Source organism: Monodelphis domestica, chromosome 3 (genome assembly GCF_027887165.1).
Source record: "Monodelphis domestica isolate mMonDom1 chromosome 3, mMonDom1.pri, whole genome shotgun sequence".
Classification (NCBI taxonomy): Eukaryota; Metazoa; Chordata; class Mammalia; order Didelphimorphia; family Didelphidae; genus Monodelphis; species Monodelphis domestica.
In genome coordinates this window covers 397,656,671-397,680,347 of record NC_077229.1, presented here as the reverse complement: position 1 = coordinate 397,680,347, position 23,677 = coordinate 397,656,671, and the positions used below count along the sequence as shown (strand labels likewise).

General features: G+C 39.4%; 2 protein-coding genes across 2 annotated transcripts in view; both read left to right on the top strand.

Annotated features, from left to right (window-relative positions):
* Nucleotides 1-16,750, top strand: part of SLC6A19 (solute carrier family 6 member 19) — a 51,150-nt gene extending 34,400 nt beyond the window's left edge. The window contains exons 7-12 of the mRNA XM_003340599.4: nt 3,409-3,537; nt 4,294-4,450; nt 6,843-7,047; nt 9,551-9,710; nt 12,155-12,317; nt 13,131-16,750. Of these exons, the coding sequence (XP_003340647.1) occupies nt 3,409-3,537; nt 4,294-4,450; nt 6,843-7,047; nt 9,551-9,710; nt 12,155-12,317; nt 13,131-13,334 (1,018 nt within the window). The 3' untranslated portion in view covers nt 13,335-16,750. The remainder of the gene's footprint in view (nt 1-3,408; nt 3,538-4,293; nt 4,451-6,842; nt 7,048-9,550; nt 9,711-12,154; nt 12,318-13,130) is intronic.
* A 5,444-nt stretch (nt 16,751-22,194) lies between these two features.
* Nucleotides 22,195-23,677, top strand: part of SLC6A18 (solute carrier family 6 member 18) — a 37,025-nt gene continuing 35,542 nt past the window's right edge. Inside the window, exon 1 of the mRNA XM_001369306.5 lies at nt 22,195-22,525. Within this exon, the coding sequence (XP_001369343.2) occupies nt 22,363-22,525 (163 nt within the window). The 5' untranslated portion in view covers nt 22,195-22,362. The remainder of the gene's footprint in view (nt 22,526-23,677) is intronic.

Below are 23,677 nucleotides of genomic sequence, written 5' to 3'. Positions count from 1 at the left end.
AGGCAATGGGGGTCAAGTGACTTGCCCAGGGTCACACATCTAGGAAATATCTGAGGTCAGACTTGACCCCAGGACCTTTCTCTAGTCCTGGCTCACAACCCACTAAGCCACCTATTAAGGGAGCCTCAGTGTCTTAATCTGTAAAATGAAAGGTTTAGATCAGATGGTCTGGGAAATCCCTTACTATTATAAATCTGTCATTCTGTGGTTAGGATGGATTAGACCCTAACACTCCTCAGTGAAATCAGAGAGCCCTCAGATGGCCTTAGAGTTCACAATCCAATATCAAGGCAGAGGGAGGAGGCATTTCTTTAAAGGACAGCATGTCTGCTCCTCATTTGCACTGGCCCATCAATTCGTTCTAGTCTTTTCTAACTGGGGCGGCCATCGCAGCAGGGTGAGCAGAACACCTGAGTAGGTTTCAGGATAGACTGGTTTTAGCCTTGGCCCTGCCACTGCCACCATGGGACTGTGTTCAAACCATGTAGGCTTGCTGTTCTCCATTCTTCTCACCTGCAAAGGGAAGAAACTTTTTTTAATTGAAATTTTTTATTTAATTAATTAATTTAGAATATTTTTCTATGGTTACATGATTCATGTTCTTTCCCTCCCCTCCCTCTAGGCCCCTCCTGTAGCCAACAAGCAATTCCACTGGGTTTTACATGTGTCATTGATTGAGACCTATTTCCATATTATTGATATTTGCATTAGAGTGCTCGCTTAGAGTCTACATCCCCAATCTTATCCCCATCAACCCATGTGATCAAGCAGTTGTTTTTCTTCTGTGTTTCTACTCCCACAGTTCTTTCTCTGGATGTGGTTAGCATCTTTCTCATAAGTCCCTCAGAATTGTCCTGGATCACTGCATTGCTGCTAGTAGAGAAGTCCATTACGTTCCATTGTACCACAGTGTATCAGTCTCTGTGTACAATGTTCTCCTGGTTCTGCTCCTCTCGCTCTGCATCACTTCCTGGAGGTTGTTCCAGTTCACATGGAATTCCTCCAGTTTATTATTCCTTTGAGCACAATAGTATTCCATCACCAACATATACCACAGTTTGTTCAGCCAGTCCCCAATTGAAGGGCATCCCCTCATTTTCCAATTTTGGGCCACCACAAAGAGCGCAGCTATGAATATTTTTGTACAAGTCTTTTTGTCCATTATCTCTTTGGAGTACAGACCCAGCAGTGCTATGGCTGGGTCAAAGGGTAGATATTCTTTTGTCGCCCTTTGGGCATAGTTCCAAATTGCTCTCCAGAATGGTTGGATCAATTCACAACTCCACCAGCAATGAATTAATGTCCTGACTTTGCCATATCCCCTCCAGCATTCATTACTTTCCATTGTTGTTATTTTAGTAAGGGAAGAAACTTGATTAGATCTTCTTTAAAGTCTTTAATAGTTCCAAGAACTGGACCCATGGGAATGATGTATGTGTTCCCTCCTTCAGATATCCCCTGTTCTATCTTCTCAGAATTGAAATGTAGCCCTTCTGGGTGACTAGATCAGACCTTTGGATCCTTCACTTAAGTGGTGAATGGGGTCTTTCTCAGAGAGTCATATCACATTTGCCTCCCTAATTTGACAGATACAGTGAGCTCATCACAACTACTCCGCATTCCACTTTCCTAACAGTCCAAAGAGGGTAAGTGGCTGAAACAGAAGAACACCAATCACTAAGGCCCAAGTTTATGACACTTCTACTAGATTTATTAAAGATGTCCACTTGCTCTTGTTCAGGGATGCATTGCTAAATAGAACAGTGTTGCTGGGATTCCAGTTTCTTGCCATTTTGCCCCTGCCTGCCTCTGTCAATGTCCCCTCTAATGGTCTACTAGTAAATTTTTAAAAATCAGTTCTACAGGAGGAAAAACAAAATGTGTACCACACAGCACACTTAAAAAAAAAACAACAAAAACTCCTTACCTTCTGTCTTGGAACCAATACTATATATTGGTTTTAAGACAGAAGAGTAGTAAGGGCTAGGCAATGTGGATCAAGTGACTTGCCCAGGGTCACATAGCTAGGAAGTGTCTGAAGACACATTTGAACCCTGGACCTCCTGTCTCCAGGCCACTGAACCACATAGCTGTCCCCATCGCAAGTTTAAACTTACAAGTTTAAACTACTTTAATAATATTTTCTTCTAAGTTTAAACAACTTTATTAACATTTTCTTATTTCACTTTCTTAAGGCTAGATAATCAACAAAATAATAAATGAGGCCCTAATTTGTAGGGTTTTTGCCAGTTTCTGAGGTATAAGTATCCACCCTGAAAAGTTAACAAATTAACTTTCACAGTTGCTTTGAGATTGTTCTAATACATCCCTGCTTCAGCCCTTCCTGCAGAACTCTCCCCTTCTTCCTCCCCCCCACCCCAAGTCTTGGAGCAATATCTCTACTCAGGGAAGTTAGGAGCATCATAAAAAATGAACAAGAAAGACCAAGGAGATGTGACAAATGCAAACTGCAGAGTTCAGTGAGGTACCCATGGAAGCCAAAGGCCCAAGTCCAAGGGCCAAATGTAAGTTGATGATAGGGAAAGTAATAATGGGTGTGGGAAAGGCTTTCAGTGAACAAATGGCAAAGCAGAGCTCCAAAGATTTCAGCTTGGTACAGTCTCCTCAGTGGGGCACTCCCCGGAAAGGGCTTCCTAAAGCTCACTCTGCCACTGTGGGGATCATAGGTTCTCAAGGCTGCTGACCCAGAAGGAGACAAGAGTGTCACGAAGCACACAGAGTGATGTAATGTTACAGAAAGAGCCCTGGTTGAAAGTTGGGGACCCTCCAAGTTTGAGTTTAAGTCTTACCTGTGCCGTTTACTAGTTGTATGACCTTGGATGCATTACTCAGTCTCTGAGCTTCATTTCTTCATCTTTAAAACAGGAATAATAATATACTAGATCAAGGCTACAAGAAATCATCTAATCTAATCATTTCATTTTAGTGATTAAGAAACAGAAGGGCTGGGGGACAGCTAGGTGGCTCAGTGGATTGGGAGCCAGACCTAAAGATGGGCTCGAATGTGGCCTTAGACTCTTCCTAGCTGTGTGACTCTGGGCAATTCACTTGACCCTCATTGCCTAGCCCTTACCACTCTTCTGTCTTGGAACCAATACTGGCATCAATTCTAAAACAGAAGGTGAGGATTAAAAAACAAAAAGAAGGAAAGAATCAGAATCCCAGAGAATTTGAGCAATTTGGCTATGGCCCTACAAGTATGTGTTAATAAGCAGTGGAGTTGGGATTTGAACTATCTACCTGGACCTGTTGGGGACGGAGGAGTGTCAGTGTAAGTGCTTTGTGGACCTTAAATCATTAGGTAAACATAAGTCACTATCATGTAAACAAACATAATCTTTTAGCCAAAGGTTGCATCTATACTAACATTTGTCTCTTGGTTCATAGCAACAACTGTGAGATGGATTCTGTGATTGTTTCTGTGATCAATGGCTTCACATCTGTTTATGCGGCAACTGTGGTATATTCCATCATTGGGTTCCGAGCCACAGAGAGATATGATGATTGCTTCAGTCAGTAAGTCTCAAGGACTTCATTGTTGTTCAGTCATTACAGTCATTGCTGACTCTTCATGACCCCATCTGGGGTTTTCTTGGCAGATGTGGGAGTGGTTTGCCATTTCCTTCTCCAGCTCATTTTAGAGATGGGGAAACTGAGGCAGAGAGGGTCAAGTGACTTGACTAGGGTCACACAGCTGGTAAATGTCTGAGGTTAAATTTGGACACCAGTCTTCTTGACTCCAGACCCATCATTCTATTCTCCCTGCCATGTAGTTGCCCATTTGAAAGACTATATGTGACCTTGTTATATAGGCACTCATAACACATACTTCAGTGACTAAAAAGTAGGACTTAGAGAGATGAAGACTTGGGGCATAAATCAAACTTCAGACACTTACTAACTGTCTGATCCTGGACAGGTCACTTAAAATCTCTGGGCCTCAGTTTCCTTTTCTGTAAAATAAGAGAGTTGGCTTCTAGGATCTCTAAAGTCCCTTCTAGCTCTAAATCTCTGCTCTTATACCAAACTCCTAGTACAATGGAACATATACTTCACCTACTGGTACTTTTATGTACTTCTATTTCTAATGTACTTAGAGACCGATAAGGCATGTCCTTTTATGGAGGCAAATGTACTTCTAAGTACCTAAGAATTCAGGTTTTTGTTCTGGCTGCTTTTGTGTGTCTGCAGTTGGTCTTTATTGAAGGCTCTGAGAGGGTCTAAGATCATTATACCTGTTCATTTCTCCTGGTTTGCTTTCTCTCTTTCTAGAAACATCCTGACCTTGACCAATGCATTCGATTTGCCCGAGGGTAACATCACACAGGACAACTTTGAAGAAATAAAAGGCTGGTATAATTCAACCTACCCTGAAGTCTTTGAAACATTGACATTTAAGACATGCGACATGAATTCTTTTCTATCAGAAGTGAGTAAACATTCCTGTTTGTAGTCTACATCCCAGTTTACCCACTCCATCATATTTGCCAGACAGGGAAAGTCTCCCCAGGGTTGGGGATCCAGAACTGGCTAAGGTGCTGAAATGAACTTCCATGCATGGAAGGATGAGGCTCTTCAATCTAAACTATGGAAGCCCACTAAGAACAAGCAGTAGCTTCAGTAGCCCTTGGAAGAAGAGATTTTAGAGTAAGCTTGAGATAGGAAGAACACAGAAGCAGATTTGTATGTAGGACTGTCAACACCCTAACTCTATGAAGGTATAATGGAAAGAGGACTGCCTGGGATAGCCGGGTAGTACAATGAATAAAGCACCAGCCTGGAGTCAGGAGGTCTTGGGTTCAAATGTGGTCTCAGATATTTCCTATCTGTGTATCTGGGGAAGTCACTCAATCCCAATTGCCTTGCCCTCACTGTCTTTCTGCTTTGGAATCAATACTTGTATCAATTCTAAGACAGAAGGTGGTTTTTTAAAAAGATATTAAAATGACTAATTTTTACATGTCATTTGCTCAATTCCCTGGGAATATTCCAGGGGTGGGACTTAAAATGTACCTGTGAGGTTGTCTTTGGGGGGGGGTGCATTGACTTCTGGCCAGAGACTAGATTCAACCAAAACCTTCCTTCACCTCCTTCCCTCCAGCCACCAGAATAATAAGAGTTAAGAGTGGGTCCAAGGACAAGAATAACTTGGTTCGTGAATGAACGTTAAATGGCTTACTAATTACCTCTTAGCTATCAGCCTAACCATCAGGGATGTATTATTATACCATGTCTATTTATATGCTATGTCCATACAGAGGTAACACTGGGAGCTATATAATATTGTCATTCAATTGGTATGTCTTGATGATTCATGTTCTGCTAACAAAGATTTAATCTTGTTTAAATATTAGTTTATGTCTTTCAAATCATTTCACTTCTCTTACTCCAGTTTTTTTTTTAACACTTACAGTACTAAGGCTAATAAAAAATTTTGCTGACTTGAATCATATAATTTTGATAAGTGAGTTGGAGATGGGGAGGAATAAGATAAGGAGACAGTCCACAATGAGTAAATATAAGGCAAAGCTAGTAATCTATTTAAAACCACAGTATGGAATGGTAGAAAGAGCACAGAATCCAGAATCCTGGTCTTGATACTTATTTCCTGTTCAACCTGAAGCAAGTTACCTCAGGATCTCAGTTTTCCCCTCTATTGAAGGAGGAGATTGGCCCAAATGATGTCCAAGATTACTTCCAGCTCAATGATACTAGGTCTTGGATGAATATTGTTCTAGAAGAATGCTTTAACAAAGTAAAAGAAATGCATAGACCATGCATGATGGAGATGTAGCCATTATCTGATTCATTTGGTCCATGCTGAGAGTCAGAAAGGAAGACTTCAATTAAAAAATTAAAAACTAAAAAAGCTTGGGTCCTGAATTATCTAGTTTGTCTTTGTGTAGGGAAGTGAGAAAACACAAATTTCTGATATGAGAACCTTTGTACATGTTTCCTGGTTACATGATGTATATTCCACATGCCCTCTTTCATGTTTCTGATTTATACATTTCTTACATGTGTTCCCTTCTCCACTGGTGCTGCTGCAACCTGTGAGATGGATTCTGGGAGAATCTCTCCCTGTAGTTTGACTTGTTACATTGTGTGGTTACATTTTTGTTTGTTTTGAATTAATGTGTCCTCTGGCTGACTAATAAAAGTAAAAGCATTGATGGGGACCTAAGAGCTACAGTTTTGAGTAGAAACTGACCCATGAGGTACTATGGAATAAGGACAGCTTTTCTGGTGTCTGTCCCTGTGTGAGCAAATGGCCCCAGGCTAGACATGGATAAAATTAATTTTATTTTATTTATTTATTATTTATTATTATTGTTCAATTGTGTCCAACTCTTCGTGATCCCATCTGGAGTTTTCTAGGCAAAGATACTAGTTTGCCATTTCCTTCTCTGGCTCATTTTATAGATGAGGAAACCCAGGCAACCACAGCTAAGTGATGTGCCCAGGATCACAAAGCTCGTAAGTGTTTGAGGCCAGAATTAAACTCAGGGAGATGAGCTTTCCTGACTCCCGGCCCAGCAACCTATCCACTCTGTCACCTAGCTGCCCCTCTACCCCTTGCCATACTGAAATCACAGAGATGAAAAATATTGACATATATAAATGTGAATTTAATTATAGATCAATTTAATTATAAAACTCTATAGTACAGATTTTATTTCAAGGTCCTTTGGAAGATGAGAGAGAAGAGAAAATAAAAGCAGAACCACTTTGATGTTCCAGGAGACTCAAACCATTGTATGATTGACATATGCTTAATAAAATAGACTGTTGCTTACTCTAGGACTCTTTCTGTCCTGCAGGGAGTAGAGGGAACAGGTTTAGCCTTCATTGTCTTCACCGAAGCCATCACCAAAATGCCACTTTCACCTCTGTGGTCTGTCCTCTTCTTCATAATGCTGTTCTGTCTGGGCTTATCATCTATGTTTGGAAATATGGAGGGAGTAGTTGTTCCCCTACTCGATCTCAAGGTCATCCCCAAAAAATGGCCAAAGGAACTTCTAACAGGTATGTGCCATCTCTGAATCCTATGTAAGGGGATCCTTTATGATGCTGCTATGAGAGGGATAAGTCTATGCTTTGTCAAAGGCAGGCTCACTGCTATAAATAGGGGATGAGGACTAGATCTGAGATCTCACTGGCACAGGGAACTCCTAGATCAAGGAATTCTTCCTACTAATTCAGACCAAACCTTTCTCTGCAACTACTAGTTTAAGCATTGCTTAGGGGCTTGCCCGGTGTTACACAGACAGTACACCTCAGAGGCAGGATTTGCCCCCAGGTCTTCTTGGCTCCAAAGCCATCTCTCTCATACCATATTATATACAAGTCCTGCATTATAGTAGGTTTCTTCTCTTGTTCTTTCTTTAAAACAAAATCAAAATATAACAGGAAAAAAACCCAACCTATGAAAATGACACTTTCCAAACAGATAAACTAAAAGCTTATCATCTGCATGAATTACTGAAGGTTCCTACACTGTGCCCAAGGTTTCCCAAAGGACAGACTGGCAATAACATTTGGAAGACCATTTGATTTGCAAAACTTTCATTTATTCACAGATATCAACCATATAAATTGAAATGCATTAAATAATTAATAAATCAACAAACATTTATTAAGAGCTCACTATGTGGGGCCACTAAAGTAGCACAGATGATAGAGCATCAGCCTGGAGTCAGGGAGACCTGAGTTCAAATTTGGCTTCAGACCCTGGGCAAGTCACTTAACCCCAATTGCCTAGCCCTTGCCACTTTTACGTTTTAGAATTGATACTAAAACAAAAGATGAAGGTTTAAATTTTATTTAAAAAAATTTTTTTAAGAGCTTACTATGTGCCAAGTTCTGTGCTAAGCCCTGAGGATAGGAAGGTAAAAAGAAAGCCCTGCCCTTAAGGAGCTTACTTATATTCTAATAGGGAACACCAACATAAAAGAGAACTGAAAAGAGGGAGGGGAGGAGAAGGTAACCATGCAGGAACCTGAAGGATGGGGAATCTAGAGAGACAGATGGGAGCTGGGGAGGGGAGTGTGGCACAGCCAGCTTGGGCCTGTCCTCAAAATGGAACCCACCACTGCCATGTGTATAGAACTCACCAAGAGGAAAAGGAGCCTACGTGGCAGTTCCAGGGTGAAAATGTCTCAGGCACTAAGTTCCATGCTGAAAAGTATAAAAATAAAAACTAAATGGTGGGAAGCTATTATCTGAGCCATAATGACATTGATTGCAGAAAGCTTTACATTACAAAATGGCAGGGTCCAGGCCCATACCAGTTCATCCAAACACCCAGTGCTTCTGTGTCTCTAGTATATGTGGAGTCAAATGATATAGACCCCCCCCCCTTTAAAAGAGGAGTGGTCTTCTGAACACGGCTTCTCAGGGGGGTGACCTGTGAAGTTCTCCTTTTTCAAGAAGGTACACTCTATAAAGTAATGATCCATTCCCCAAATGGAAAACGCCAAGGTCACTTCCAGTAGCTTCACAACCAAGGGAGTTATCATGCCATCTGGACACGTTCTAGGATGCTAGATGAATGCGCATAGCTCCCCTCGGCAAGCCAAGGAATTTCAAAGGATTTTTTTGGTAATTTTTACTCATAGTATGACCATTGATTACTGATTCTCATACATCATTTAATTAATAATTGGAATTATTCTTGATCATTATGATTTCAACTTGTTATAGTATTGGCCATCTCAGAGGATTACTTGGAGAAGTTAAACACACAAAAAATATTAATAAAATGATGAATGTATCCCAATGAAGACAGCTTAAATAAGTTATCTTTTACAGAAGGCAACTATCTCATGGGATAAAATATGGAGTCAGAAGCTTTTCTGGGAAGGGAATAGCATGGTAAATAGAGACCTGCCCTCAGAGTCAGAAAAGCTGAGTTCAGGTTCCACTACTGACACATTCTCTGAAAAATTATTTAACCTCTTATATCCATGTAACCCTCTAAGAATATGAATTTAGAAGGAGTTCTATAGGGCAATGAATCACAGGTTGGAATAATAATAATAATAATAATAATAATAATAATAATAATAATAATAATAATAGATACATAAGTTGCATTAAGGTTTTCAATGTCCTTTGCCTTCATTATTGCATTTGATGACCAATCTAAAGTGTGCCTGCTTGGGGATGAAGTAATTCCACTTACATAGCCAATGCTTAAACCTGGTCTTATTTAGAGGAATCAATCTGTTTTAAATCCATTCATAGAAGAGCAAACATCCTCAGTACCAGATTTATGACCATTAAGAGCTGGTTTACAAAATATTCTCTCCCACAATCCTAATCTATAAAGGTCTCCTCTTGCAGAAGGCAGAGCCAGGGTAATTTCAGGTAAAATGAGAGGTTTTGAAAACAAAATTGGCAACTTCATGGCTAGGGAATCTTGCTATTTCAAACCTCTAAGTTATCTGAAGTCTGAACAAATCTGGAGTTTCTTTCCATTCTTCTTATCTTAGATAACCTTTTGGCTTCTTCTTTGTTCCTCCTGCAGGTCTAATTTGTTTGGGGACCTACCTCCTTGCCTATATTTTCACTCTGAAGTCAGGGCAGTACTGGCTCTCACTGCTGGATGGCTACGCTGGATCCATCCCCCTGCTTGTCATTGCCTTTTGTGAGATGATTGCAGTCGTTTACATTTATGGAATAGACAGGTAGGAAATAAAAGTGGGCTTCTGATGGAGATTTTGTAAAGGGGCAAATTAGAATTAAAGCAGAATAATAAAATGTGAAGCAGGGCCAGCCTGCTCCCTGGTGGATGCTGGCAGAATCACAATGACATCTGGTTTATGAAAACACAATGGAACTTAAAAGAAATGATAACTTTAAATCAAAGACTCTTATTCTTTTTTTTGGATCCCTTTAGCAGTCTGCTGAAGCTCATGGATTCATCCCTAGAATGATATTTTAAAGTGCATTAAATAAAATATGTTATAATTTATATAATATAAATATTATAAAGAAAACCAATTTGAGTGAAATATACTTATCAAGATAATTTTTTAACTTCATAGACCTCAGGCTGAGAACTTCTGTTTTTAAATTAAAGTAAAATTACAAAAGGTAAAGTAAGTTCCCTAGAAAATTCAGTGCCCATGAATCCACAAATGTGTCTAGTTTGCTCACAAATTCAAGGAGCTCAAGGGGCAACATAAATCTCTAAAATACTATTCAGCAATTCAGTTGTTAAATACCTTGTTTGTGCCAGGCACAAGGCTAGGGACTAGAGATATGAGAAGAAAAATAAAGCGGGGGTTCCTCTTCTCTTGGGAAGAAACAAGATGTAAACAGATAAGATAATAGAACATGGAAGCTAGGAGGTACAGTGGATAGATTGCCAGGTCTGAAGTCAGGAAGACCTGAGTTCAAATCCACCTTCAGACATTTACTAGCTATGTGACCCTGGTTAAGTCGCTTAACCCTGTTTGCCTTAGTTTTCTCATCTGTACAATGAGCTGGAGAAAGCCATGGAAAAACGCTCCAATATCTTTGTCAAGAAAACTCCAAATGGGGTCCCAAAGAACTGGACATGACTGAAAAATGACTGAACAAGTAGAAAATGCTTATAAAGTAATTGGGGAGGGCAGGAGGTTAAGTTCTAAAAATCAAGTGGGTCAGGAAAGGCTTCTGGTAGGAAGTGGCATTTGAGCCAAACCTTGAAAGAAATAAGATTCCGAGATGCAGAGACAAGGAGAAATGCCAGTTCGATGATGAGAGGGAGCCTGCGCCGATGCAGAGAGGAGATAGAGGGAATGTTAGGCATGGGGAATGGCTTGCCTAGAACAGAGATGTCACGAGAGGGAATAATGTGAAATTGGTATTGAAAGAGAGACTGAAGGCAGATTATGAAGGACTTCTAAGGCTGAACAGAGGAGTCTGTATTTTGTCCCAGAGGCAAAAGGCAGTCCGTAGAACTTCTTGGGCAGGGGAACTATGTGGCAAGACTCATCCATACTTGCGAAATAGCCACTTGATACCTCTAAGGAGGATGGATTAGAGAGGGAAGATGATGTGAAGAACTACTTTCTGCCTTTTCCATTGAGAAGGCCCTGTTTTGAATGCTGGTAAGAATTGAAAATATCCAATATACATTCCCTGATTCCAAAAGGCTTCTAGTGGAAGAAATCATATGTATATAATATGTTAAGAAATGTGGGAGCAGCTGGCTGACTCAGTGGATTGAGAGCCAAGCCTAGAGACGGGAGGTCCTGGGTTCAATTCTGGCCTCAGACACTTCCCAGCTGTGTGACCCTGGACAAGTCACTTAACCTTCATTGCCTAGTCCTTTCCACTCTCCTGCCTTGGTTCCAAGACAGAAGGTAAGGGTTTTAACAAAACAAAAACAAATGCAAACAAACAAACAAACAAAGAGAAATGTGAAATGCTATGTTCAAGACAAAAAGTAATATTCAATAAGTCTCACAAATATGATATAAGCTAAATTCTATAGGAAATCAGCGGGGAGAATAGACACTTCTGAATGAAAGGAGGAGATAGAGAAAGGGAATAAGCATTTACTAAAAGCCTCCTAATGAGGGAAAGAGCATGAATCATGTAACCATGGAAACATATTCTAAATTAATGAAGTTAATTAATTAATTTTTTAAAAAGCCTCCTAAGTACCAGACACTGTGCTAAATGACTTCTTGTCTCATTTATTCCTCACGACAATCCTGAAGGGCAGGTGCTATGATTATTCCTCTTTTACGGATGAGGAACGTAAGGCACCCAGAAGTTAAATGGCTTGAGCAAGGTTACACACTTAGTAAGTGTCTGAAACTGGCTTTGTACTGAGGTCTTCCCGAGTTGTCACAGAAGACATTATGGGCAGGTGGCGACTCAATTAGACCTCAAAGGATGGGTAGCGTTGCGATAAAGACAGGACCATCACTTTCTTTTACCACATGCAGTAATTATAGATTAAAGCTATGTTGTAGTGAAGATCTATTCTGTCAAAAGGTCTATTCTGCCCCACTTTCAAGAGAACCTCAGCGATGTGATGTAAGCTAAGTAGAAGGTTGGCACCTGCAGGGCAAGGGCTGCTCTCCAGTTTGTTTGGTTAACAAGTCCGTTTTCTCCTTTTGATTTTTGTTTCTAGGTTTAATAAGGATATCGAGTTCATGATAGGTCATAAGCCGAATATCTTCTGGCAAATTACCTGGAGAGTGGTCAGTCCTCTCATCATGTTGGTGATATTCCTATTCTACTTTGTAATCAAAGTCAATGAGGAGCTGACATACAGTGTCTGGAACCCTGAATACGTGAGTACATAGAAGCATATCTATACATAGACCCACGGGGTGTCTTCTGGTTTGTGGGGAGGACCCCAGAGACTGCCCTGAAGCTGGGTGATGGAGAAGCCCATCTGCAGAGGAAGGGAGGCTACTCCCTCTCTCTGATTCAGAAAGACCTGGGAGGAGCTAAGGGGAAGGACGGGGCAAAAGGGAGGATTTTTTCCTTTTTCTTTCTTTTTTTTTCGAACCCTTACCTTTGGGGGCAGCCATAGATATCTAAGTGGACAGAGAGCCAGGCTTGGAGTCAGGGGGTCCTGGGCTCAAATCTGGCCTCAGACACTTCCTAGATGTGCGACTCTGGGCAAGTCATTTAACCCCCATTGCCTAGTCCTAACTACTCTTCTGCCTAGGAGCCAATACACAATATTCTTGTAACCAATATAGAGATTCTGTGACTTAGAATCCATGCTGTGTATGTAATCTTGTAGCCAACATAGAGATTCTGTGACTTAGAATCCATGCTGTGTATGTAATCTTGTAACCAAGATAGAGATTCTACAATTTAGAATCCATACTGTGTATTGGTTCCAAGGCAGAAGAGAGGCAAGGGCTAGGCAATAGGGGATGAGTGACTTGCCCAGGGTCACACAACTAGGAGGTATCTGAGGTTACATTTGAAACCAGGTCCTCCTGATTCCAAGTCTGGCAATCTATTCACCGAGCTATCTACCTGCCCCCAATGGCTTCCCCTCCCCCCCTTTCCTTCCCATATTTAATTTTGGAAATTCTAATTCCAGAATATATTGTATATTTAACCATGGGTTGTGTTTCCCTCCCTAGGAGGAATTTCCTAAATCTGAAAAAAAGGCTTATCCTGGCTGGGTCTATGCTGTGGTGGTCTTTGTGGCTGGAATCCCATGCCTGGCCATCCCCTTCTTTGCCCTCTACAAGTTCATCAGGAATCGCTGTCAAAAGAAGAATGACCAGCAAGGGCTCGTCAATTCCTATTCTTCACCCTCCGTGAATGGAGACCTAAAGGGTTAAGCCAAAGCATGTTTTTCTGGGAAGTGGGGACAAGATCTTGACTGGAAAAGGAAAAGGAAAAAAAAAGCAATAACCAGGCACAGTGGGAAGACTAGACCCTCATTGAGCCACCCTTGCTGGGGGTGAACCTCCAGCCTAACACTCCAGTCTCTGTGACAAATGGGAATTCTGGTGTGCCTTATAAACTGGGGGCATTTCCATGCTAGGAATTGAAGGGATTGACACAGTTACATTTAATTTAACTCACATTTACCAAGTACCTGCTCAACACCCAGCAATGTGCTGGATGATGAGGATCCAAAGTCACCGCCATCTATATTGTGCTAGCCTGGGGCCAACACCACTGAAATGTCCAATAACTGAAATGTAGTGATGCTGAGGCTCCTGATTTTGGTTTGCATGTGAATTGCTAGGGCTATGTGAGGCAACAATAAACACCCCTAGTTTCTATTGCTATATGTACCCCTTTCTGTTTGTGTGTGTCATCTGTTGAGAGCTTTTCCTGCAGAAAAACTTTGGCCCTAAATCATAGTCTCAGTGTGATAAGGGACCTTCAAGGTTATCTTCTCCAACCCATCATGAATCAAGAATTCCCTCAACAGCATCCTAGAAAGTGGTGTTCTAGCTTCTGCTTCCAAAGATAGCCAGGAAGGAAGAACTCACCACTTCCTGAAGCAATCAATGCCATTTTTTGAGAGCTCTGATCATTAGGAAGTTTTTCTTTGCATCAAGCTATGAGAATTTATTTTTCATATATTGCATTAATTCTTAAATCAGGACCCTTGAGTAAAAAATAAAAAAAAAATCAATTCCTGGATATTCGAGAATAATTTGTGTGCCATCTGGACTGTAGGTTTTTATATCTTCTTTGTTCTTGGGAATCCCCAGGAATGTGTTCCTTTCACAAAACCTGGCTGACAGGAAGGTTTTACAATGATTCTCTTCTGGTAGACCTGAAGATCATCACCTGCCGGTGTGAAGTACAGCTGAGAGTTGATGGACCACCTCTTAATTAGCTACTTAACCATTAGAGATATCTTGGCATATTCAAGAGAGGAGTAATAAATAGTAAACTCCCCAAAGTGTATATAGGTACCCAGTGAAGGCAAGAGTCCATCTTTGAATTTATAGAGTATCCTTTGACCAGATTAGGATGTCTTGACTTGTCAGTTAATAAATTATTTTAAATTAAGAAATATTACCTCTCAAGAATTTCAATCATTACAAAGCCAAAATATATCTTTCTCCATTTTCTACCTATTGCTCCTACTTCTATTCTTTAGTGTCAAAAAGAAATTAAATTCATCCTCTACCTGTTCCATCTTGCAGAAAGAAGTCTGTAAAAAGAGTATCAATAGGCCTAGGAGCGGAACCACCCTGGCACCTTGGTTCCATGATCATTACCTAGAAACAGTCAGACTGGCAATTCTACTTGTTTGTGCAGGTTTTGCACAGGTTTTTCTGGGTATTTTCTCATAAAACGTTCCTGAGTTTCTTCACAATCCTTTAGTTGACTAGATATTAACTACACTTACTCACTGTTGCTAGATGTCACAAATAGATAAACAATTAAGTAATACCTCCCTTCCCAGGAGGCAAGGAAGAATGTGCCCTTAGAGTTTGCCTAAGGGAACATTAACATGCTTGTAATGAGTAATTCAATGTGAATTTTTATCCAGGTTACCTTTGGAAGAAAGAATGGTTATATGCCAACTCAACCTCTAACTACCCAACGGACATACCACCAATTCCTGATATACTTCCTTAGTGGTTTAATGGGATGCATTTTCTCCCTAAAAATTGGTACCCAATCTGTATCTTGAGTGGACTGGTATTTTGGGTGATGCCTTTAACAAACTATAATATTTGCTTTTTATTCTTACTGGCCAGGTCGGTTTATTCCCTAAGAAACCTAGAAGCTGTTTAAATGAAAATCTGAAAATGCCCACTATTCAAGGCACTGGGTTTGGGGAAGGGTGTAGCTGCCAGTACCTGGGGTTAGTAGCTTTCTTCTTTCTACTGGATCCTCTACATGTTTATTGAAGGCAAGCTAGAGGGAAATTGGTGAGGTTTCCATGTTTATATTCATAGAAGCCCCAAACATGGTGGCTATGGTGGTGATGATGGCCAAAGCAAATCAAGTAGAGAGGGATTTGTGAAAGATCATGTAACAGTCAAGGTTCTCCCCATATCCAACTTCCCGTCTCCATCACTGAGCTGGTGAGTAAGAATTTAAAGTCTTCACAATAGTGTATTCCAACAGTTATGGACACATTTTAAAAAATCTGATATTAGTCTTGTAAGTAATCATTCCAAAGGCCAATGTTCCAAAATGAGAAATTACATAGGGTTTTTTATGGTGTGATATATGTATTTTTCAAAAATCTTTTCCAGATTACATTTTTATACTGTTTTTGATATTCATTTTCTGACATTTTACAATCCATATTCTCTCCCTCCTTTCTACCCAAGACTATTACTCCTTTTAAAAAGATAATATTTTATTTTCCAATTACATGTAATAACAATTTTCAACATGTTTTCTGAAATTATTAGATTCAAATTGTCTCCCTCTCTCCCTTCTTTCTCTCTTCCCAGAAATAGTAAGCATTTTGATTTGGGGTATACATATATTATCATGCAAAACATACTTCCATATTGGTCATTGTTGTAAGAGAATTCTCATATAAAACCCCAACCCCAGAATAAAACCAAACACAAACTAATGTGAAAGATAATATGTTTTGATCCATATTCCAACTCAATTAGTTCTTTCTCTGGGTTTATGAATTTTAAAAGAAGATAAGGAGTACATGATGGCAACCCTGGGCCAAGGATCTTTAATCTCCATAGAATTCTAGAACATCAAATTTGGAAGGGGCCTTAGAGGTCAACTGGTCCAACTTTTGTATTTGGAGATGAAGAGACTGAGACACAGACACGATATAATTTGTTGGTAAATGGCAGAGACAGGACTTAAAATCCCATAAGCAAGTACATGCATGCTTGATGTTATTCTGGTGCCATCTTATGGTTTCCAACTTCGTATGTGCGTATGGATCCCAATGATGCTTTTTATTCACTCTTCTTTAAGGTTACCATTGATAAAAAGTATGAAATAGCTCTACTCTTATTGACCCACCTGCACATTATACTTGTTGCTCTCCTGAAAAATTCTTATCATGTCTGTCCTTGCTAATTATTATCCCATCCCAGGGAGTTAAGTTACTGTCACGGCTAAAGATTGTCAGTCATAGTAGATGTAACCTAGATAATGAAACAGAAATCATAGCCTGGCATGTTTCTAAATTTGTAAATTACATATTTGTTTTCTTGTAAATGTGTAAAAAAACCCAAACCTTGTCTTTTATATGCATAAACATATATACATCTGAATAAATGACTTCTTTAATATGTATTTGTTTAAATGTAGTTTTTTAATCTCTTATCTTCCATTTTAGACTCAATACTAAGTATTAGTTACAAGGCAGAAGAGTGGTAAGAGTTAGGCAATGGGGGTCAAGTGATTTGCCTAGGGTCACACAGCTAGGCAGTGTCTGAGACTAGATTTGAACCTAGGACTTCCCATCTCAAAGCCCGGTGCTCTATTCAGTGAGCCACCTCATTGCCCCTAAATATTGTCTTCTAAATGCAAAATAAAATCAAGTTGAGGCCAAGAGCGAATCATGGCAGGTCAACTAGAAATCAGACCAAAAACCTAGACAGAACTTGTTCTATGCCTGTGATGGTGAACCTTTTAGAGACCGAGTGCCCAAACTATGCTCACACACGTGATCCCCTCCCCCCTTACCCCAGACAGGGGAGGGAGGAAATGCTCACATTGGGCTGCTGGACAGAGGGGCAGGTCATGTGAGAAATGTCCTTAGTGAGTATAGAGAGGGGGAGGGAGCAGGCACCCCCCCAGCACAAGCTTCCATAGGTTTGCCAACATGGTTCTAGGCTATAATGGAAAACACCTGGATTCTGATCTCAACTCTCTTGCTTCCTACCTGTCAGATCTTGAGCAAGACCTTCCACAGAGGTAATAATGATGATATATGATAACAATACTACTTTATACATATATAATATATAAATATATAATATATAGAAATGTATATGGAGTTTTAAGGTCAGAAAAGTGCTTTATAAGTATTATTTCATTTATCCACAGATTTAGAGTTAGAAGGGCCCTCAATGTTCATCTAGTCCAGTTTTTTTTGTTTTGTTTTGTTTTTAAACCCTTTCCTTCTGTCTTGAAATCAATACTGTGTATTGGTTCCAAGGTAGAAGAGTGGTAAGGGCTAGGCAAAGGGGATTAAGTGACTTGTCCAGGGTCACATAGCTGGGAAGTGTCTGAGGCCATATTTGAAGCCAGGACCCTCCATTTCTAGGCCTGGATCTCCATCCACTGAACCACCCAGCTGTCCCCTAGTCCAGTTTTTATACTCCTTTAAAAAAATTTATAATATTGCATAATGAACAAGTGATTTTATTTTTTATTTTTATTTATATTTTATTATTAATTATATATATATTTATATCTATATTATATTTTTATTTATATTTTATTATTAATTTTATATTTATATTTCTTCTACTTGAAGACCTCCAATGAAGTGGAACCCACCACCACTTTTGGAGTACTTTGGTTATTAAGAATTTTCCTGATATCCCATCGAAATTTGCATCTGGCAACTGGCACTGGCCCCCATTGCTTCTGGCTCTGTGTTTTGGGGTCACAGAACAACCCTAAACCCTCTTCCCCAAGATGGCTCAGACACGGCTTCCATGCCCCCTCTGCAGTCTCCCCACCCGCTACCCAAAAGTTCTCCAAGCTGAAGACCACCATTTTCTTCAACCTACCTTCATACAACATAGACTCAAGGCCCTTCTCCATCTTGACTGTCCCACTCTATATGCTGTCTGGCTTATTTCGGGGCCTCAGTTGTCTTATCTGTAAAATAAAGGGTTTGGCCTGGATGGAGTGAGGGGAAGAGAAGGAAGAGACATTAGATGGTACCTACTCTGAGCCAGTCACTGGGCTATGGACTTCATAATTAGTATCTCCCTGGATCCACACAACCCCCTGAGCAGCAGGTGCTGTTATCATCCCCATTTTACAGCTGAAGAAACCTAGATAAACAGAGATCAAGCGATCTAGTCCAGGGACAATAAGTATCTGTGGTCCTATTCAAAGTCAGATCTTCCAGACTCCAGGTCCAGTGCGCCATCTAATACAGGAACTTTAAGGTCTTTTCCAGGCCTGTAGCTTCCTCTCCTTTCTTTCCCTTACTGGTTTTGCTGTCATGAGGCTCTGGATAGGGGAGACCCAAAGAGCTGCCAGAAGAGAAATTCCGTCAGAGCAATAAGTCAACAGATAACTAGTTTTTACTAATTCTTTCACTTTTCAATTGACTGTGGAATTGTGTAATTCAGCCCAAGTATATTTGTCAGAAGCGTGTACCTATACTATCCTAGGCTGGGATATGGAGAGCAATAGAATGAGATAGAGAAGATTTGGGGGGAATGGAAACAAAAACTGGACAAAATATTATTTTTATTTTTTTAATCCTTACTTTCCATCTTAGACTCAATACAGTGTATTGGTTCCAAAGCAGAAAAACTGCAAGGGTTAGGTAATTGGGGGTTAAGTGACTTTCCCAGGGTCACACAATATCTAATGCTTGATTTGAACCCAAGACCTCTTGTCTTGAGGTCTGGCTCTCTATCTACTGAGCCACCTCGATGTCCCTGGACTTTGAATCTTGAAAACGATCTGCTAGTACAGATCATGAAGTTCCCTTCAAGTTTTTTTTCTCCTCTTCTTCACTCTATACAAACACACACACATATATATAAATATATTTATATATTTTTTAATGTGCCTGTACATCCTATGGCCTAGCTAACTTGGAAAGACAACCAATACAGTTGAAAAATGAAGGTTAGTAATGCAAATATTAATAATATGGAAACAAATCTTGATCAATGACACACCTAAAACCCAGTGGAATTGCCCATTGGCTACAGGAGGGGGTGGGGGAAAGGGAGGGAAAGAATATGAATCTTGTAACCATGGAAAATATTCTAAATTAATTGATTAAATAATTTTTTTTGAATCACTAAAAAAAATGGCATGACCAAAACAACATTGAGGAAAAGGTTTGAACCAGTGCCCCTCTCATAGAACTATCCACACAGTATGATTATTGCTCTCAAGAACTATAGCTGAGAATTCTGGGACTTTTTACTTTTTGCTAATGATGGGGCAAGTCCATGTCCTCCCTACTCTTCCCTCTCCTAGGTAGCAGTATGGATTAAAGGTCAGGCTGATAAAAAATGAGATTATGTTTACCTCCTATGAAAAGGCTTTTGTGAAAGTTTTTATAAGCTCCCAGAGGACCTGCGCATTTAAAAAAATCTATTTATTCTTATTGTATAGCATAGTAGCTCATGTGCATTTCAATTTTTCACAATTCAACAAGCATATATTAAGCCCCTACTATTTTTCAGGCATTATGCTAAGTACTAGGATGACATTCCTTCTACCACTGAACATCACTACCATTCCATGCCTTAGTTGACAGTCTATAATAGTTTAATAATAGTTGTTGCCACGTGCATAACCACATTCCTGGACTTTTTGTATATAGTCGAGTCAGCTCAGAGGGACTTTGGAGCACTTTCTTACAGAGACTATTGATTAACAGCTCACCTACTACATAGGCGCCTTTGAAATGTTAGAAGAATATAAACATTAAAAAGTTTTTGTACAAATAAAACTAATGTAGCCTAGCAGTAAGGTGGGAGGAAAATGTTATAGACTGTTTCTCAGATAGAAGTCCCATATATAGAGAACTTTATCAAATATATAAGAATATGAACCATTCCTCAATTGATAAATGATCAAAATATATGAACACATAGATTTTGGACAAAGAAATTAACTTCATCATCTCTAATGTACTCTGAACATTCCAAACCTCTTCAGCTCTTATACTAACTACATAAAAAAAAGTTTTACATCATTATTATTTAGAGAAATGCAAATCAAAACAACTCTGAGATATCATCTCACACTCATCAGACTGGCTAAAATGGTAAAAGGGCAAAATGGCAAATGTTGGAGGGGATATGGAAAAACAGGGACAGTGTTACATGTTTGGTAACACTGAACTGATCCGACCATTTTGGAAAGCAATCTGGAATTGTGCCCCAATACTTATAAAACTGGACCTACCTTTTCATCTAGCACTATGAAGTTTATTTCCTATGATAATCAGGAAAAAGGAAAAGAACCCTTATGTTCTAAAATATGTATACCAGTTCTCTTTGTGGTGACAAAGCACTGGAAATTGAAGAGATGCCCATCAATTGGGGAATGGCCAAGCAAGTTGGGGCATACGATTAGGATGGAATATGACTGCACTGTAAGAAATAGAAAGCAGGTTAATTTTTTTAAAAACCCTTACCTCCCATCTTAGAATCACTACAAGTATTGGGAACCTCCTGTCTCTGGGTCTTGCACTATATTCACTGAACCACCTACATGTCTCTAAGCAGGTTAATTAAAACAAAAACAACCCAAACTGGAAAGGTCCATGTGAATTTATGAAGAGTGAAACAAGCAGAACCAAGAAAACCTTACAGATAGTAACAGAAAATTAGTTGAAGAATGGCTTAGGTATGTCCACCTCCAGAGAAAGAACTGATAAATAGAAATAAGCAAGATATGATTTTATATATACATATATGTTTTTGTTAAATGATGCCGTCTCTGTTGGGAAGAGGAGAGTGAGGGAGGGTGTTAACTGAGTATTTTAATGTAACAAATAAACAAATAAATTTAAATAAAAAAAGAATATAAGCAAAAGCCCCCAACACATGGAGTGAAATCTTGTGGTGAATGTATAGGATGACATGGAGAAGAGTCATCAAAAGAGAGGGCAGGCATGACGAGATTATATTTTATGCAGTTGGATTGAATGCCCACATCGATGAGATCATAGATTAGTCAGGAAAATGGTAAAAATATCTTCCAAAAGAAATATTTCCTTGCCATCCACTTGCCTCCCACTTTACCCACTAGAAAATAAGACCTTGCCATCTACCTTGCTGCTGAGCCATCCTCATCCTCTGTGAGCTCTGGATTCACTCTGGGGTCTGTATTGTACTAATTAATAAGTGTATTACTTAACTCACTAGATTTAGCCAGCCCTAGCCATTTTGCACATTTCACTCTGGCAGTATTTTTTGTCGTCTACCTAGCCCAGTATGCCCTCTAGAGAGACCACTGGACCGTGCCATCCATATTACTATCCTGATCCCCATCCTAGCACATACTTTTCTAATTGTAAAATCATAACCATGCCAATACTTCTACTGCTTCCAGAATGAGCATGACCATCAGCTCCCTTAGAGCTCTAGTTACCGTCCTTGTGATGCCTCAAACCTCCCCAACTGCTTCCTGGCCACCTCTCACCTATACATGTTGCCCCCCTTTATTAGCATGCTAGAACCTTGAAGGAAAGGACTGTCTCACTTTTATCATTGTAATTCCCAGCACTCAGCCCAGTGCTTGGACAGAATAAATGCTTTGTTTTTCCATTTATTCACTCATTCATTCCATTCAACTTGGATGTCCTGAATAGCTCCCCTTTAGAAGATGCAACTGTGATCAGAAAGGGTCTTCGTGCCATCCATGGTTAGGTAGAGGCCGTTTATATTGGACTCGGGTCACAGAATTTCAGTAAACGTGCTTGAAGACTTAGAGGTCAGAAAAGCCTTTCTGAAATAAAAACAAGAATTTAGCTATGAGTTACCAATTAACTGTACTTTATTTTTTAAAAAAGATGAAGAAATTCAACAGGGAGTGCATCTGGTAGTTACTTCAGTGGCTCTATTATCTGCTGTCCCATCTGTTCCTCTGGACAAGCTGGTCCCTAGTGGAGAGCCCCACCTCCACCTCCGGTCAGGATAGTTCAATGCAAAAGCAGGCTCACACCCCAGACCCTCCTCAGTGACAATGTCCAGCATTCTTGCAGCAGATACCCTTCCAGGGGATCCTAAGGAAGATGAAAGACCTAAATGGGACAATAAATTCCAGTACATCTTAAGCTGTGTTGGATTTGCTGTAGGGTTAGGAAATATATGGAGATTTCCATACTTGTGTCAGACTTATGGAGGAGGTAAGTACATATTGCTTCCCATTGGGGATTCTTCACATCGTGATTGGATGTCATGATGGGTATCTGATTATTTGAGGATGATGGACCAATACAGTGTATATTCTTAGTGTGGAAGTTGTTTGAGTTTCATTGTTAGAACATTGAATTTGTTTTTATTTTTTTATTCAAAGATATTTTATTTTTCTAATTGCATGTAATAACTTTCAACATATTTTCTAAAATCATAATATCCAAATTGTCTCCTTCCATTCCCCCCCCCCCCCCTTGGAGATGGCAAGTAATTTTATTTGGGTCATGCATGTATTTTTCATGCAAAACATACTTCTATATTGATCAGTGTTATAAGAGAACATTCATATAAAACCAAAATTCCAAATAAAATTATAAATAAACTAATGTGAAAGATAGTATGCTTTGATTTGCATCTGAATCCAACAGGTCTTTCTCTGGAGGTGGATAGCATTCTTTGTCATAAGAGCTTCAGAATGAGGGTGTGAATTTTTATAACAATGTTTTTTCTCAAGTATGTTGTTATATTTTGCTTTATTTATGTCATTGTTTAAAATAATGGATGGACAAGTATTAATATTTTATGTTTTTTGGAATTACTTCCTGAAAACATAAGAACCATCCATTCAGAATCAAGTTTTAGAAATGCACAGAAGCTAGGTGGGTACAAGGTAGGGCATACTAGACTTGGACTCATAAATACCTCAGTTTGAATCTGACCTAAGACACTGACTAGCTTTATGACCTCAGAGAAACTGCTTAACACCATTTTACCTCAGTTTCCTCATCTGTAAAAATGAGTATAATAATATCACTTCAGAGGATTATTGTGAGGATCAAATGAGGTAATATGTAAACTACTTTGTAAATCTTAAAATGTTATATAGCCAGTTATATTTAATGGCATGATATAAGAGTTGTACATTCAGATGATTTTAAGAAAATAGTAAATAGTTATTTCAACTATCATTAATCTAGGGTTTGAAATTAAGTGCTCATGAAGCAATTTAGTTTTTCCTAATTACTTTGCCCTAAATTAGGGAAGATGCCACCAGATAAGCAATGGCAAATCTCTATATGGGCCACAATTCAATAAATTAAATTTGTGCATTATTTAAGATTTCTATGGTGGCTCTGATTCCA